The sequence below is a fragment of the Mandrillus leucophaeus genome, unplaced genomic scaffold, assembly GCF_000951045.1.
Source record: "Mandrillus leucophaeus isolate KB7577 unplaced genomic scaffold, Mleu.le_1.0 Scaffold98, whole genome shotgun sequence".
Classification (NCBI taxonomy): Eukaryota; Metazoa; Chordata; class Mammalia; order Primates; family Cercopithecidae; genus Mandrillus; species Mandrillus leucophaeus.
Genome location: NW_012110696.1, coordinates 1296877 through 1315128, shown reverse-complemented (window position 1 = coordinate 1315128; position 18252 = coordinate 1296877). Strand labels below are relative to the sequence as shown.

Below are 18252 nucleotides of genomic sequence, written 5' to 3'. Positions count from 1 at the left end.
GCTCTGTACACCCGGCTCCACCTTCCAGAGAGCCAAAGCAGAATTAGTGAAAGTACTAAAGTCTTTGAAATGCATAGAAGAAATAATGATGTAAGCTGTCCCCCCTCTCTCTCTGCCTCGGCTACCAAACAGGGAAGGGCCCCCTGTCCGGTGGACACATGACTCGTGTGACCTTACCTATCACTGGAGATGGCTCACACTCCTTACCCTGCCCTCTTGCCTTGTATACAATAAATAACAGCGCAGTCAGGCATTCAGGGCCACTGCTGGTCTCCGCATCTTGGTGGTAGTCGTCCCCTGTGCCCAGCTGTCTTTTCTTCTATCTCTTTGTCTTATGTCTTTATTTCTATGATATCTCGTCTCTGTACACAAGGAGAAAAAACCCATGGGCCCTGTAGGGCTGGTCCCTACAGTTCTATACTGTGTTCTTTCTTGGTTAAGTTTCCTTTTTTCCTTGGTTAACTATTTTTCGTATCTTAAGATAGTTTGTATGGGAAGTAAATTTGAGTCCTTGCAATTCAGAGTATGCTATTTTTTTTTTTTTTTTTTTTTTTGAGATGGAGCCTTGCTCTGTTGCCAGGCTGGAGTGCGGTGACATGATCTTGACTCATTGCAATCTCTGCCTCCTGGTTTCAAGTGATTCTCTTACCTCAGCCTCTCGAGTAGTTGGGCCTACAGGTACACACCACCATGCCTGGCTAATTTTTTGTGTTTTAGTAGAGACGGGGTTTCACTGTGTTGGCCAGGCTGGTCTCGATCTCCTGATCTGAGGTGATCCGCCCACCTTAGCCTCCCAAAGTGCTGGGATTACAGGCGTGAGCTACTGAGCCTGGCCCAGAATATGCTGCTTTTCTGTCTTCACACTTGATTGATGGTTTGACTGGGTATAGAATTTTATGTTGAGAAGAAATTCCCCTAGGAATTTTGAAGGTATTACTCCATTTGTTTATAGCATCCAGAGTTTTTGGCTATTCTTCACATAATTTGCTATTATTCACATACCTTGCTATTCTATTTCTTGTTCCATTAAGTTGGAGGCTGGCCTTTCGCCCAACCCCAAGCGGCTTGAATTTCAGCAGGGTGTGCTCTGCTGTGGATGTTGGGACATTTAGGGCTGTTTTAGTTGGAGACTTGATTTTGGGTTTATTCTTGGAGCTTCTCTGTTTCTCCAGAAAGCCTATTATTTGGGTATCTGACCTCCTAGATTGATCTTACAGGTTGCTATGGAAATAGGTATTTTTCATCTTTATTTTTTTCTTCTTTCTGGGAGATTTCTTATCTTCCAAGCTTTCTTGTTGAATTTTTTTTTCATAGTTGTATTTTAGAATTTCAAATACCTCTTTGTTTTTCTGTGTTCTCTTTTCGTAGCACACGGGGTTTCTCTATTGGGTGTCTTCTCTTCCCTTGTCTTGTGTCTGTGGCCCTGCAGAGGGCCATTCATTTCTGTGTGTTTTGGATTCATTCATACTGGATGCTTCCCTGGGTCCAGGGGTTCCTTGGTGCTGGGCTTGTGTTTAAGAGCACAACACTTAGAGCTGCCTGCACCCACGGGTGGAGAGGCTTGGTTATCCCACCCTCCTTTGCGTTAGAGGGTCTCATTGGCCATTGGCCACTTAATTAGGGGAATCTCCAAAAGACTCACTGGAGAGGTTTTTCCTCTGGAGCACTTCAGGTCTTCAGGAAGTATCCTTTGATTCCTCGGGGCCAGTTCTGCATGAGGGGACAGGGAGTGGTAACCGCCACCCTCCCCACCTCACTGCCCCAGGGAGATCCCCTCCCTCTTCTCACCTGGCACAGAGATCTGACCTTTTAACCTGCTTACCTGTATTCACCTTCTCATTTGACTTCAGTGGAATCTGGTACTTCCTCTCTTGGATTTTGGGCCTGTCTCTTTCTTTCCTCATCCAGTTCCCCCTGGCTGCATTGTGGGACATGGCTTCTTCCTCTCAGCTAAGAGTAAGAGTAGTGGGCATCTGTGGGGTTACTCTCTGGTCTGAGCTGCTCTCTGAGGCCACTGATGCTCCTGCCCTCCTAGCACTGTGAGACAGCAGGGTAGCTAGCTGTTAGGTAGCAGGGCTGGTATTTGAACCCAGGTCGTGTGATGCCAGTATACTGCCTCCTTCACTGCCGCTGTCACTCTTTTCTTGCAGATGTCTTCTTGTCTTATTTGGTATCTTTTTAAGAGGGAATAAAGGAGTGTATTTAGCTAGTCAGCTAGCTAGCTTTTTTCTTCTTTTTTTTTTTTTTTCTTTTTTTTTGTTTTTGAGACAGGGTCTGGCTCTGTCACCCAGGCTGGAGAGCAGTGGTACAATCTTGGCTCACTACAACATCTGCCTCCCAGGCTCACACCATCCTCCCACGTCAGCCTCCCGAGTAGCTGGTCCTACAGGTGCACACCACCACACCCGGCTAATTTTTGCATTTTTCGTAGAGACGGGGTTTTGCCATGTTGCCCAGGCTGGTCTCAAACTCCTGAGCTCAAACAATCTCCCCGCCTCAACCTCCCAAAGTGTTGGGATTACAGGCTTGAGGGACCGCGCCTGGCCTGGTTGGCTTTCTTTCCAAGTCAATTTTTGAACCTTATCTGAGTCTCTTGTAAGTTAGTTTCCCTCTTTGGCATGTGGCATGGTAGGGATAAGTATAGAACTTATTTTGAGGTTAACAGGCTCAGACAACACCAAGGAAAACAACTGCAAAACAGCAGTAGATTTGACTAATTTCATCCCAGAACTAACTTTCATTTTCTAACATTTTATTTTAAAAACTAGGTCAGAAAAAGAGTGCACGCCAGTATCACGTACAGTTCTTTGGTGACGCCCCAGAAAGAGCTTGGATATTTGAGAAGAGCCTCGTAGCTTTTGAAGGAGAAGGACAGTTTGAAAAATTATGCCAGGAAAGTGCCAAGCAGGCACCCACGAAAGCTGAGAAAATTAAGGTGATAGATGACCCTTCAGTCTACTTTTAAACCAGAAATTTAATTTTTATTCTTTAAGTTGACTTATTTTTGTTTTGAACTTATACTTACTTGCTCGAAATATTGTAATGGCTTAACAATCTCTTTCATTGCTGACTTTTGCCCAAGAATGCTATGTTACAATATGATAAAGTTTTTTTAGAGACACAACTTATTTTTTTTGCTCATTTGATGACTCTCAGAGATAACTTGCTTTAGAATTTTTATTTTTATATGTATATACACACACACACATATATATACACACATACACACACATAGAGAGGGATTATATTAATGTAATGTGATAGGAATTGATTTCTGGTTTAAAGAAACAATAAAGGTATTATGTTGGGCTGAGTTCTAAAATTGGTTTTTATATGTTTTTTATTTCTATTTTTTAAAAAATTTTTTTGAGATGGATTTTTACTCTTATCACCCAGGCTGGAGTGCAATGGCATGATCTCGGCTCACTGCATCCTCTGCCCCCCCGGGTTCAAGCAATTCTTCTGCCTCAGCCTCCCAAGTAGCTGGAATGACAGGTGCCTGCCACCACACCTGGCTAATTTTTGTATTTTTAGTAGAGACAGGGTTTCACCAGGTTGGCCAGACTGGTCTTGAACTCCTGACCTCAGGTGATGCGTCTGCCTCGGCCCCTGCAGGTGCTGGGATTATAGGCAGGAGCCACCACACTGGTCAAGTTTTTTGTTTCTAAAATTATGTGAAAATGTAAAAGTATTCTTTTTTTTTTTTTTTTTTTTTTTTTTGAGACAGGGTCTTGCTCTGTCGCCCCAGGCTAGAGTGCAGTGGCATGGTCTGGGCTTACTGCATCTACCGCCTCTCAGTTCAAGTGATTCTCGTGTCTCAGCCTCCCTAGTAGCTGGGACCACAGGCACGCACTACCATGCCTGGCTTATCTTTTGTATTTTAGTAGAGACGGGGTTTTGCCATGTTGGCCAGGCTGGTCTTAAACTCCTGGCCTCAAGTGATCCATCTGCCTCGACATCCGTAAGTGCTGGGATTATAGGCATGAATCACGTGCCTAGCAAAAGTAGTTAACTTTTATGTTTGTGTAATGAAACTTATAGTGTCTCTTTTTTTTTCCCCCCCAGCTATTGAAACCTATTTCAGGGAAATTGAGGGCCCAGTGGGAAATGGGCATTGTTCAAGCAGAAGAAGCTGCAAGCATGTCAGTGGAGGAGCGGAAAGCCAAGTTCACCTTTCTATACGTGGGGGACCAGCTTCATCTCAACCCTCAAGTAGCCAAGGAGGCTGGCATTGCTGCAGAGTCTTTCGGAGAAATGGCAGAGTCCTCAGGAGTCGGTGAAGAAGCTGCTGAAAACCCCAAGTCTGCGAGAGAAGAGGGCGTTCCCATGAAGAGAAGGCGGAGGGCCAAACTATGTAGCTCTGCAGAGACCCTGGAGAGTGACCCCGATGTAGTGAAGAGTACTCCTCAAAAGACGGCAGAGGCTGACCCCAGAAGAGGAGTAGCGTCTCCTCCTGGGAGGAAGAAGACCACAGCCTCTACGCCACGAAGCAGGAAGGGAGATGCAGCATCCCAGTTTTTGGTCTTCTGTCAAAAACACAGGGATGAGGTCAGTACTAAGTTGTGTTTCATGCTAGCAAGTTTCAGAATTTGGGGAACATCCCTTCAGTGCAGAATCATCTGTTTCTCAGCATTATCAGGAGAATCTAGCGTGAGTCTTGCATAGATTTTAGATCTAATAAGTAAATATTATTAGTGAACAGCCATTCTGACCCTTGAGGGAAAAGATACTTGACTTGCACTCTGGGTTCCTAAAATATCCCTCCTAATGTGGATAAGAAGATACCGAGAACAGGCCAGGCATAGTGGCTCATAATCTCAGTACTTTGAGAGGCCAAGGCGGGAGGATTACTTCAGCCCAGGAGTTTGAGACCAGCCTGGGCAACATGGTGAAACCCCATCTCTACAAAAATTAGCTGGGCATGGTGGCATATGCCTGTAGTCCTAGCTGCTTGGGAGACTGAGGCAGGAGAATCCCTTGTCTTGGAGGCAGGAGTATCCCTTGAGTCCTGAAGGCGGGGTTTGCAGTGAGTCATGATGGCATCACTGCACTCTAGCCTGGGTGACAACAGAGCGACACTGTGTCTCAAAAAATAAAAAAAAACTGGCACAGAGGGAAGTGGGTCTCATCAGGCTGCGCTTTGCTTGAAGTGTGTGGCCATGTCCTTAATGTGTGACTCTAGGTTAGCATTTTCTCCAGCAGTCTGTTCTGAAGCTTCCAGTGCAGGATGTGTGCTCATCTATAAAGCTCATTGTATTCACTGGCACTGAGGGTGTTGATTTATTTCCCTGACATTTAAAAGGGTAGCAGTGTGATTAAGACATTTATATAATTTTCTTAATTGTTTACATAAAATAAACAGTCTGTTAGTACATAATAAAGGCTGTGAAGAACTGAAGGAGTTGGGTTCCCCACTTCCAACTTTTGGTTATGTTACTTGGAGTGGGTCACAGTCTAGTGCTTAAAAGGCTTTTTTTAAGTGTTCATTTTAAATTTACTTCCATAGGAATTTTCCATTCAGCAGTCTTAAGTCTATGTGGTGATTAAAGGTATCAAAAACAATAGTGTCGGCCAGGCGCGGTGGCTCACACCTGTAATCCCAACACTTTGGGAAGCTAAGATGGGCGGTTCACAAGGTCAGGAGTTCGAGACCATCCTGGCCAACATGGTGAAACCCCGTCTCTACTAAAAATACAAAAAAAAATTAGCTGGGCGTGGTGGTGCATGCCTATAATCCCAGCTACTCAGGAGGCTGAGGCAGGAAAATTGCTTGAACCAGGGAGTCGGAGGTTGCAGTGAGCCGAGATCGCACCACTACACTCCAGCCTGGCGACAGAGTGAGACTCCGTCTCAAAAAAAAAGTCTGTCTTCAGAAAGATTTCCATGAATCTTTAACCAGCATGTATTTTGTGGCAGGCAGCATGGCACAATAAGGAGCCATGAGGAATTCAGGCAGAGGTGCATAAATGGGTGACTGTGGGTATTCTAAGAAATCTACTGGACATGATTTTTTTGTCCCTCTATGGGATCTGGAAATTCTGCCAGAGAAAGTCATTTGAGTGATATCTTCAAGAGTAATCCATGGCTGGGCGCGGTGGCTCACGCCTGTAATCCCAGCACATTGGGAGGCCAAGGTGGGCTGATCACCTGAGGTTAGGGGTTGAGGCCAGCCTGGCCAACATGGTAAAACCCTGTCTGTACTAAAAATACAAAAATTAGCTGGGCATGGTGGTGTGTGCCTGTAATCTCAGCTACTCAGGAGGCTGAGGCAGGAGAATCACTTGAATTGGGAGGCAGAGGCCATAGTGAGCTGAAATCATGCTACTGCACTCCAGCCTGGGTAATCCATAGGGCTTTTCTCAGGAATGCAAGGGTGGTCTGATGTTAGAAAGCTATTATTGTAACTTACTGTGTAATGCTCATCTCCATAGAGGGAGAAAAGGCATTTGATAAAATTCATTGCTTTTTTTATTAAGTAAACACCCCGTATTTATGGGGTATATGTGATATTTTGGTGCATGTGTTAAAGTTCATTGCTTTTTCTCCTTGGGAGAGGCTGAGGTGGGAGGATTGCTTGAGCCTAGGAGTTTTGAGGTTACAGTGAGCTGTGATTGTGCCACAGCTTTTCAGCTTAGGTGACAGAGTGAGAGACTGTCTCATAAAAAGAAAAGAAAGGCTGAGTGTGGCGGCTCACACCTGTAATCCCAGCACTTTGGGAGGGTGAGGTAGGAGGATTGCTTGAGCCCAGGAGTTTGAGACCAGCCTGGGCAACATGAAACCCTGTCTCTAAAAAAAAATTTTTTTTTAAATTAGGCAGGTATGATGGCATGTACGTGTAGTCCCAGGTACTTGGGAGGTTGAGGCAAGAGCTTGAGTCCAGAAGTTTAAGGCTGTGGTGAACCATGATCGTGCCAGTGCACTCTAGTCTGGGCCACAGAGTGAGACCCTGTCTTAAACAAAAAAATTACTGCTTATTGATAAAAGGTTAGTAAACCAGGAATAAAAGGGAACTTCCTAAATCTGTTGAAGGATATGTATCAGAAGCTTTCATCGAGGATATTACTGATGAAACTTTAGAAGCATTCTCTTTAGGCCAGACATGGTGGCTCATGCCTGTAATCCCAGCACTTTGGGAGGCTGAGGTGGGTCGATCACCTGAGGTCAGGAATTCAAGAACAGCCTGGACAACATGGTGAAACCCCGTCTCTACCAAAATTATAAAAAATAAGCTGGGTGTGGTGGCGGGCACCTGTAGTTCCAGCTACTTGGGAGGCTGAGACAGGAGAATCGTTTGAACCCAAGAGGTGGAGGTTGCAGTGAGCCGAGATCGTGCCACTGCACTGCAGCCTGGTGACAGAGCAAGACTCTGTCTCAAAGAAAAAAAAAAGCATTCTCTTTAAAGTCATGAACGAGGGCCAGGTACAATGGCTCACACCTGTAATCCCAGCATTTCAGGAGGCCGAGATGGGTGGATCACTGAAGGTCAGGAGTTCGAGACCAGCATGGCCAACGTGGTGAAACCCCATCTCTACTAAAAATACAAAATTTTGCCAGGTGTGGTGGCGAGTGCCTGTAATCCCAGCTACTCAAGAGATTCAGAAAGGAGAATCGGTTGAACCTGGGAGGCGGAGGTTGCAGTGAGCCCAAATCATGCCACTGCACTCTAGCTTGGGCGACACAGTAAGACTCTGTCTCAAAAAAAAAAGAAGAATGAGGAAACCATTTTTCACCATTTAATAAACATTGTACTGAAAATACTAGCCAATATTAGGCCGGGCACGGTGGCTTACGCCTGTAATCCCAACACTTTGGAGGCCGAGGTGGGCAGATTACTTGAGGTCAGAAGTTCAAGACCAGCCTGGCCAACATGGTGAAACCCCGTCTCTACTAGAAATAAAAAATAATTAGCCAGGTGTGGTGATGCGCGCCTGTAATCCCAACTAATCAGGAGGCCGAGGCAGGAGAATTGCTGGAATGTGGAGGCAGAGGTTGCAGTGAGCTGAGATCACGCTACTGCACTGCAGCCTGGACAATAGAACGAGTCTTCGTCTTTAAGAAAATGCTAGCCAGTATTATAAAGGAATAAATAAAGCTGCTGTTGTTTACAGAAGTCTATGTAGAAAACTCAAGAGAATGTACAGAAAATCTTTTAGAATTAATAGAGTTCACCAAAATTGGTGGATATAAAATTAACATACAAGTGCAGCATCAAAGAGGAAATGTAATGTTAAAAAAGATACTATTGATAATAGAAACAGGCCGGGGGCGGTGGCTCAAGCCTGTAATCCCAGCACTTTGGGAGGCCGAGACGGGCGGATCATGAGATCAGGAGATCGAGACCATCCTGGCTAACATGGTGAAACCCCGTCTCTACTAAAAAATATAAAAAAGTAGCCGGGCGAGGTGGCGGGCGCCTATAGTCCCAGCTACTCGGGAGGCTGAGGCAGGAGAATGGCGTGAACCCGGGAGGCGGAGCTTGCAGTGAGCCGAGATCAGGCCACTGCACTCCAGCCTGGGAGCACAGCGAGACTCCGTCTCAAAAAAAAAAAAAAAATAATAGAAACAAAAATGTCAGGTACTGTGGAATCAGTATTATGAAATATGCATGTAACTTTAGAGAAAAATAACATATTTTAGCAGACCCCAATAAAGATATATTTATATATGGGAAGATTCAAGCTTCTGAAGTTGTCAATTCTCCCTTTAACAATCTATAAATTCAGTATAATTCTAATAAAACTTCTAACAGGAATTTCTTTGCCCTTTGTAAGTGGATGCTCATATGGTCACATTTGAAGAGAGGCTTGGCCTAAGGACTTGCTCTACCAGATAAGAAGTTCTGTTATTTAAAATAACAGTATTTGGCTAGGTGTAGTGGCTTACACCTGTAATCCCAGCACTTTGGGAGGCTGAGGCGTGCACATCACCGGAGGTCAGGAGTTCGAGACCAGGCTGGCCAACATGATGAAACCCCGTCTCTACTAAAAATATAAAAATTAATTGGGTGTGGTGGCAGGTGCCTGTAATCCCAGCTACTTGGGAGGCTGAGGCAGGAGAATTGCTTGAACCTGATAGGCAGAGGTTGCGGTGAACTGCGATTGTGCCATTGTACTCCAGCCTGAGTGACAGAGCAAGACTCTTGTCTCATAAAAAACAAAATAGCAGTATTCATGCAGGGCAGTCATATGGTCCAAGATGGGGCCCACAACAGGCTCCTGAGCATGTGGACATGGATGGGAAAGGGCTGCAGACCAGCTGGGTGGGATGTCTGCACTGGACATGGTGCTTGGACCACTGGTGGTTTATGAACTTGGCCAGCATGGGAGAGGAGCTTTGTCACCATGGGAGAGGGAAGGATTTCTTAAACAAGCCAAACTGATAACAGGCCATAAAGGAACTGTGTAAACATGAAAATCTAGGCCAGGCGTGGAGGCTTACACCTATACTCCCAGTACTTTGGGAGACTAAAGCAGGAGGATTGCTTGAGCCACTGCACCACTTCAGCCTGGGTGACAGAGACCCTGGCTCAGAAAAAGAAAAAATTCTTATGTGTCAAGGACACCATGAACACAGTGAAAGGACAAATTCTGTAAAGAGCCGAAACAATTCTGAAGGAGAAGGGCAAATTTCTTGGAGAGCCAGTAAGTGCATCAAGAAATGCTGCTTAACTGTGGCCATGCCCAGGGAGCTGTATGTTATGATCCTGGTGGGGTGGTCCTTCTCAGTCATCAGGTGAGCAGTCATCAAATTCAGAACAGCCGGGGATTGAGAAGATGAGCAACAGTGGGAACAGAGAAGAGTGGGACTCCTCGTACAATGCTGGTGAAACATCATTTATTACACCTGTTTTGAGAGAAATTTGGCAGTATGTAGTGAAATTGAAGATGTGCTTTTTTTCTCGTACAGTTTTACTCCTATTTACCCTAGAGTAATTTTGCCCTTGCACCCAAAGAGAGACCACAGTGTCCAAAACCAAAAAGTTACCGAGTGACAGACTATGGTGTGTTCCTACGGTGTAACTACACATCAGTTAAAGTGAACTCATTGGATGTCAAAGAAGAAACAAATTGCTGAAGGGTATGCACATTCTATCACTTGTGTAAAGTTTGAAAAGGGCCACATACCCATAATTGAGTTTAACCTATCTCTTTCTCTGCATCCATCCAAAAAGTGTAAGTGGGCAGCTGTGAAGGTGTTTGCCTCTCTCCAGGAGCCAAGAGGTCTACCCAGGGAGGAGCCATTAACACCTCGTGGAGTAACTGTGGTCATTGTTGGATATAAAATGATACAAAGCAGGCCAGGTACAAGGTGGGAGGATCACTTGAGCCCAGGAGTTTGAGACCAGCCTGGACAACATAGCAAGATCTTATCTCTACCAAAACTAAACTAAAATAAAATGGTATAAAGCACTTAGCAATGTGTGGACAGCCACCGTTTCAGGCATGTTGGGGGAGGGTGCAGTGGGAAGCTCTGAATGGACACCTCAGTGTTTGACAGCTAGGCCTGCACAGGGTTGGTGAGGTGCTGTATGTTCTTGGGCCCTGAGGCTGTGTCGGGTGGGAACCACCCTGTCAGCCCTCTGGCATGTTGCTCGGCTGTGTCTCCACAACCTGTTCACTAGTTTGGAATTGTGAAAAAAAGTGGGTACCTGAGAAAGCCACTGTCCAAAGACCACCTTATTGGCTTTTTGGGACCCAAGTTGATCTCAGGTGGTCCTTCTAGTGCTAAGAAATGTGCCAAAAACGAAAGTCTGGATTGGCACTGTACTAAAAGTAATATAAAACCAAACTGAAAGTGTACAGTTAAAATTGAGTTCTGGGCAGGGTGCAGTGGCTCGCACCTGTAATTCCAGCACCTTGGGAGGCCGAGGACGGCAGGCTGCTTGAGGTTGGTAGTTCGAGAACAGCCTGGGCAATACAGTGAGACTCCCATCTCTACAAAAAAACAAGAAAATTAACGGGGCATGATGGTGCACACCTGTAGTCTCAGCTACTCAGGAGGCCCAGGCAGGAGGACCACTTGAGCCTGGAAGGTCAAGGCTGCAGTCAGCCATCATTGTGCCACTGCACCCCAGTTTGGATGACAGAGCGAGACCCTGTCAAAGCAAAAACTACAAAAAATGGAGCTCTGTGTTAATGTCCAGCACTGCCCTGCCCACCCCTGGTCACTGATGGAAGGCCCGTGGGGCCTCCCTTCCCTCCACTGGACTCTGGCTGGGTGGTTTTGAGGAATTTTCTATTAGAAAAGCAGTGACTATTAGGATGCTCTTTATAACTGTTCTGTAATAAGCAATTCTAAACTTGAGGAAGCTCCTCCCCGCTTCCATTTGTAACCTAGGTCTTTCTACATTGTTTTTTCTTTTTTGGGAGCGCTGGTGCACACAAGGATGGTTTTTGTTGGGTTGTCAGTTAACCAGGGGCCATCCCTTGAGATACAGAGTCAGGTGGAGCTTCCCTGCTGTTTCCTGGACCTTCCTTTTCTAGGGTCCCTAGATGGAAGACTGACTTCAGGACTTTTTGTTGCTACTTGCTGACTCTTTAGAAGTCGTTTTCTTTTTCTTTTTTTTTTTTTTTTGAGATGGAGTTTTGCTTTGTCGCCTAGGCTGGAGTGTGAAGGAGCCACCTTGGCCCGCTACAACCTCCTCCTCCCGGGTTCAAGCGATTCTCCTGTCTCAGCCTCCTGAGTTGCTGGGACCATAGGCACACGCCACCACGTCCGGCTAATTTTCGTATTTTTAGTAGAGATGGGGTTTCACTATGTTGGCCAGGCTGGTCTTGAACTCCTGACCTCAGGTGATCCACCCGCCTTGGCCTCCCAAAGTACTGGGATTACAGGTGTGAGCCACTGCACCCAGCCTAGAGGTCACTTTCTAGCTTTGTTTCTCCCTACTAGTGAAGAAATGTACTTCTTTACATATATATAAAGATTTTTTGTTTTTGTTTTTGAGACAGGGTCTTACTCTGTCGCCCAGGCTGGAGTGCAGTGGAGCAATCGTGGCTCGCCACAGCCTTGACCTCCCTAGGCTCAAGTGATTTTCGCACCTCAGCCACCCTAGTAGCTGGGACTAGAGCCATGTGCCACCACGCCTGGCTAACTTCTATTTTTTATAGGGATGAGGTCTCGCTATGTTGCCCAATCTGGACTCGAACTCCTGGCCTCAACCTGAAGTGATCCTCCTACCTCAGCCTCCCACAGTGCTGGGATTACAGGCATGAGCCAGTGTTCCTGGCTGGCTCCAGTATAAGCAGCATTTTCACTAGCAGGCTTTTTTCGCCTGATTTTTTTTTTTTTTGAGACGTAGTCTTGTAATGTCGTCAGGCTGGAGTGCGGTGGCATGATCTCAGCTTACTGCACCCTCCGCCTCCCAGGTTCAAACAATTCTCTTGCCTTAGCCTCCCAAGTAGCTGGCATTACAGGTGCCTGCCACCACGCCCAGCTAATTTTTGTATTTTTAGTAGAGACAGGGTTTCACCATGTTGACCAGGCTGGTCTCAAACTCCTAACCTCGCGATCTGCCCGCCTTGGCCTCCCAAAGTACTGGGATTACAGGTGTGAGCCACTGTGCCTGGTTTGGCTTGAATTTTTAATTTTTTTTTTTTTTAATTTTTGAGACAGGGTCTCACTCTGTTGCCCAGGCTGGATTGCAGTGGCGCAATCACAGCTCACTGCAACTTCCGCCTTCCAGGTTCAAGCGATCCTCCCCTGTCAGCCTCCCTAGTAGCTGGGACTACTGGCATGCGCCACCACACCTAGCTAATTGTTGTATTTTTAGTAGAGACGGGGTTTCACCATGTTGGCTAGGCTGGTCTCAAACGCCTGACCTCAGGTGATCTGCCCACCTCAGCCTCCATAAGGGCTGGGATTATAGGCGTGAGCCACTGCACCAGCCTGAGTTTTTAATTTTCAAAGCCTTTTCTACCTTTCCTGGTCCTAGTTTTTATACATCCATTGGAGTGGAACCAATGCTTTATGTCTCAGTTCTTTGTACATGGCTTGGTATTAGTTCTATCTATTGTTGCATAACAAGTTACCTCAAAATTTAGTGGCTTAAAACAACAGCGTGCGTTTATTGTCTCAGTTTCTGTGGGCCAGGAATTTGGCAACCGCTTAGCTTAGTGGTTCTGCCTCAGGGTCTCTTGAAGTTGCATTTAAGATGTTTCCTGGGGCTACATCATCCTAAGGCTTGACTGATGCTGGAGGGTCCGCTTCCAGGGTACCTCCCCTCACTCATGCTGCTGGCAGGAGGCCTCGGTTCTTCACCGTGTGGCCCGCTCCATAGGGCTGCTGGCGTGTCCTCACAACTTGATGGGGGCTGGCTTTCTCCAGAGCAAGTGATCCAAAAAAGAACAAGGTGGATATCTTTTATGCTCTACACTTGGAGTCATATGCAACCATTTCTGCACTGTGATATTGATTACGCTGTAAGCAGTAGTGGGGGCTTGAGCTCCAGGAGGCAGGGCTCATGGAGGGGTGGGGGGTTGTCTTGGAGGATGGATACCTAAACATTCTTCACTGAAGCCTGAAAGCAAAAGGAAACTCTAAAAAATGTTGGGGGGAGCACAGTGCAGTGCCTCATGCCTGTAATCCCAGCACACTGGGAGGCCATGGCAGTCAGATCACTTGAGGTCAGGAGTTCAAGACCAGCCTGGCCCACATGGTGAAACCCCTGTCTCTATTAAAAATACAAAAATCAGCCAGGTGTGGTGGCACATGCCTATAATCCCAGCTACTCAGGAGGCTAAGGTGGGAGAATCACTTGAACCCAGGAGGCAGAGGTTGCAGTGAGCTGAGCTCACGTCATTGTACTCCAATCTGGGCCACAGTGAGACTCTGTCTTTTAAAAAAAAAAAAAAAAAAAAAAAAGACGTGTAGGGAGCAGGTCGGATGAAGGATGAAGGAGGGGAATGTGATCTGAAGACTGTGATTTGTAGAGTCTCCAATTATATTGGCAATGTTTTAGTCAGCTGTGGGATTGTGGAAATGTGGTTTTCCATGTTTTTTGGTATGTTTTAAATTTTTGTTTATTTTTGAGACAGAATCTTACTCTGTTTCCCAGGCTGGAATGCAGTGGCACAATCGTAGGTCACTGCAGCCCTGAACTCCTAGGCTGCAGTGATGCTTCCACCTCCGCTTCCCAAGTAGCTGTGACTATAGGCACTTGCCACCATACCCAGCCAATTTAAAAATAATTTTTTTTTTTTTTTTTAAACATGACCTTGCTCTGTTGCCTAGGCTGGTCTCAAACTCCTGGCCTCAAGTGATCTTCCCACTTAGGCCTCCCAAAATGTTGGGATTATAGGCATGAGCCACTGTGTCCAGCTTGTTTTTGATATGTTAAGAATAATGAAGTGGTGACTATTGAGTGCTTACCACATGTCAGATACTTGCCAGTATGTTATTGTACAAAAGTATATTTAGTACTCCTCAGAATGACCTTATAAGGTAGATATAAATTATCTCTGCTTTATAGCTGGCTAACCTGAGCTTAAAGTTGTAAGGTTTCAGTGAGATGATGCAGTCAGGAAGTAGAATTGGGACCTGACCCTAATTGTGTGTGTGAGCGTGCACTTTTATGTTTTCAGAACTCGTAACCATCATACCATACGGTTTCATTGTGAAGCTGGGAGACTTTAATGAGGTGTCATTGCTCTGTTAACCTAAAATGATGATGATACTTTCCTGGCTTCCCTACAGAAGCTGTCTGTGGTGGCTGTCTTGTGAGGCGGGGTGATTGCAGGGTGCTTGTGACTCTGCTTTGATGAAGCAGTAAAGGACACTGTTACGATTCATCCTAACTGGGGGCTCTGGAGTCATGGTGGGTGATGGGGTGCTAGGGGCAGAGGTGGGTGGAAGGGCAGCAGGCCTATGAAGGAATGTACTGTGTTTGAGGAGATGAGAGGCAGGTGTGCTGTGGATCCGAAGTCCTGTGCAGAAACTTTCGCTGGTTGAAGAGCTGAGGCCCTTGGAGCTTGAAGAGTTGGGCATGGGTGGGCTCATGGAGTGGGTCATGGCAGCAATCAGGGCAGGGCCTGCTGGGTTGGGAGGGATGTGGCAGGAGTAGGCATACGCAGGGCTGGGGACAGGGACCCCACAGGGAACACTGGTGGAGTGCTGGAGGTCAGAGCCAGACCCGGAACTTCAGAAGGTGCCCTTGAGGTGGGAGGTCCCAGGCAATTAGGCTGGGGGTGTCTGCAGGTTGTCTAGAGAGGTGGGTGGGCATTGGTGGATGTTGGTGTCCAGGCCAGGGTGAGGACAGGAGGGAGTGGAGCCCATGACTCATCCAGGCAACAGGAGGGCAGATGGTGGGGCCATAGGAGGCTATAAGAAGCCATCTGTGGTGACTATCTTGTGAGGAGGGGTTTGGGTTTGGGGGCAGAGGTTACCTGTATTGGCTGGGCAGGTGGTAGGTCCAGGTGGTGATGGTAACCAGCCAACACTAACCTGATGGTTCCTTAGCACTGCCAGGTGGAGTGTTACTGCCCCATTTCACAGAGTGGAGGCAGAGACAGTGCCTTCACTCGCCAGAGTCCACGGAACTACCTAGTAGAGGAGCCAGCGTAAGAGCCGGGTCTGGCCCTGGAGCATGCTGGTTGGTACCGAGCCAGTCAGCAGACTGTTTCCAAAGGGCTGGTGAGCAGTGAGGGCTCTGTTCTGACTGCTCAGCTCTGCTGTTGTGGCAGGAAGACAGCCATGGGCAGCATGGGACCAAATGTGTGGGGCTGAGATCCATAAAACATTGTGGACACTGTTGTTTGAATTTCCTGTAATTTTTGTGTCATGAAATATTAAGACATTTTTCAGACGTTGAAGAGAAGCAGGTGGTGGGTTACACCTGGCTGGCAGGCATTAGTGTGTCAGCCCTGTGCCCTGCTATCAATATCCGTGGCTCTCGGACTTGGGGACACATTAGCAACCCCTGGGAAATCTTTAAATCATTGAGGCCAGACCTGCCGGATTGGGTTGATCTTGGGTGGGACCTAAGCACCATGGGATTTCAAACCCCCAGGTTATTACCAGGTGCAGCCAAGGCCCCAGGATCAGACTTCAGTGTGTCTGCGGATCATCCTGGAGACCTTGTAAAAGTACAGATTCCTGGTAGGCAGGTTGGGGTGGGGCCTGGGAGACTGCATTTCTAGTATGCTCTGGGTATTGATGCTGGCAGCCCTCGTGTGGCTGGCGAGTAGGGAAGCCTCGTCTCTTGGCTGTGCGAGGTTGTCTCCGTCTGCTGACCTGGGCTGTGACAGAAGCCAGCTTGCACTCCTTGGTGTGTGCCTTCACCCCTGTCCAGGGCCTGTATGTGAAAGACGAGAGTGGGTGCTGCCCAGTGAGGATGCTGAGCTGAGCCCACCTCCATGCTCAGGGGCGGCGTTCGTTCCTGTGGCACTGGCTCTACAGCTAATTTTTCAGGGATGCCTAGAGGCTGGGTCTTAAGTTAGTTAGTGGTTTTGGAAAAGTATGTATATATTTTTGTCATGTATCGTTTCCAGCATTTACAGAAGTAGAGTTGAATTGTTTTCACTGGCACTGTTCTCATGTATGAGTTTTTAGTGAGTCACAGCATCAGTTAAGCACTACTTTTCTTTCTCTTTTTTTTTTTTTTTGAGGCAGAGTCTCGCTCTGTACCCCAGGCTGGAGTGCAGTGGCGCGATCTCGGCTCACTGCAACCTCCGCCTCCTGGGTTTACGCCATTCTCCTGCCTCAGCCTCCCGATTAGCTGGGACTACAAGCCTCGCCACCACGGCCAGCTAATTTTTTGTATTTTTTTTAGTAGAGACGGGGTTTCACTGTGTTAGCCAGGATGGTCTCCATCTCCTGACCTCGTGATCCGCCCGCCTCGGCCTCCCAAAGTGCTGGGATTACAGGCGTGAGCCACCGCGCCCGGCCCAGTTAAGCACTACTTTTCTTTGAAGCTTTTATGGACATAGTTCCATGATGTGGGAATAAAAATGCGACACACTAAGTTCTAAAGGGCCGTGCATTTAATTTCATGCAAAACAAAACCCAGTGAGTTTTACGGATTTAACTTCTCATTGCACCTTCTCCCGTGCCCACAGGTGGTGGCTGAGCACCCAGATGCTTCAGGTGAGGAGATTGAAGAGCTGCTCAGGTCACAGTGGAGTCTGCTGAGTGAGAAGCAGAGAGCGCGCTACAACACCAAGTTTGCCCTGGTGGCCCCTGTCCAGGCTGAAGAAGACTCTGGTAAACATAGCATTATGCTGGTGTCCTCCGCTTGGGTTGATGTGTGTAGTGTAGCAAACTGAGCTCTGGTCTTGGAACTGTAGGGAAGTGTATCCACTCTCCCCATTTCTGACCCGTGGGGTTTGGACCAGCGGTCCAAATGTGTGTGGTCACAGTAAAAACAGCCTCTGCCGTCTGCGTTTCCTGGCTTATGAGAGCTATTCTGTGTGGTCCCGACTGGCCTATGGCTCCCTTGCTCTCCTGCTCAAGTTGAGCAGCCACTGTGGTCACTGCTGCTGATGGGGCTGTGTGAGAGAGGACAGAAGAAGGAAGGGGAGGGAAGGTTGTCTCTTGGATTCCAGGCTTACATGATAGCGTCAGCCTTCAGGCCTGTGACTTCCGAGGAGGCAGCACTTCCCATGCTTCTGAGAGCGACCCTCCTGGTTTCGGCTATAGTCTGCACCCTACAGGGGCCTGGAGTGTGGGCAGCTCCTGGCCTGTTTGCCCGAGAGCTCATAGCGCAAGAAGGGTGACTGGACTGACCTTGAATTCAGGTGTCCTTTGGTCCTTCCTAGACCTTCGGCTTAGAAAACAGAAAGTGCTACTTTGCCTTGGGCAGAGCTGACACTGTAAGATTTGAAGATGTGTAACAATGGTTAGATTCGTGATATGTGTGTGCTTGGACACAAATTGTGGAAGACTGATATTTGAATGTAAAAATAAGTGACATATCTGGGTATCAATGTAAAATACCAAAGTACTGTATCTCTGAAGATTCATCATTGAGGAGCTCTGGAGAGACCAAACATAAAGTGTTTCAAGACTCACCTAAAAGAAAGTCGGAGCCCAGAAGCGATAGGGTCTGGTCACATGTGCTGCTGTCACCTTTCTCTTTGTCAGATGTTTTCCTCTTGATTTAGGTGTTTCTAGATCTCTTCATCAACTATCTCATTAATCTTGAATTTTGTTCAGTTTGCTCAGTGTTCATTGCAAATACTGTAATTTAGAATAGCAAGGATATTTAGGACTTGTATATTTTCTTGAAAAGAAAATATTCCTCACTCTATCAATACG

The 18252-nt window shown here is 46.9% G+C and overlaps 1 protein-coding gene across 4 annotated transcripts in view; it reads left to right on the top strand.

Moving 5' to 3' along the window:
* WHSC1 (Wolf-Hirschhorn syndrome candidate 1) overlaps positions 1–18252 on the top strand; it is a 106778-nt gene that overhangs the window by 30359 nt on the left and 58167 nt on the right. For all 4 annotated transcript variants that reach the window (XM_011970863.1, XM_011970862.1, XM_011970865.1 and 1 more), the window contains 3 exons: positions 2769–2935; positions 4066–4548; positions 17055–17199. In XM_011970863.1, the coding sequence (XP_011826253.1) occupies positions 2769–2935; positions 4066–4548; positions 17055–17199 (795 nt within the window). The remainder of the gene's footprint in view (positions 1–2768; positions 2936–4065; positions 4549–17054; positions 17200–18252) is intronic.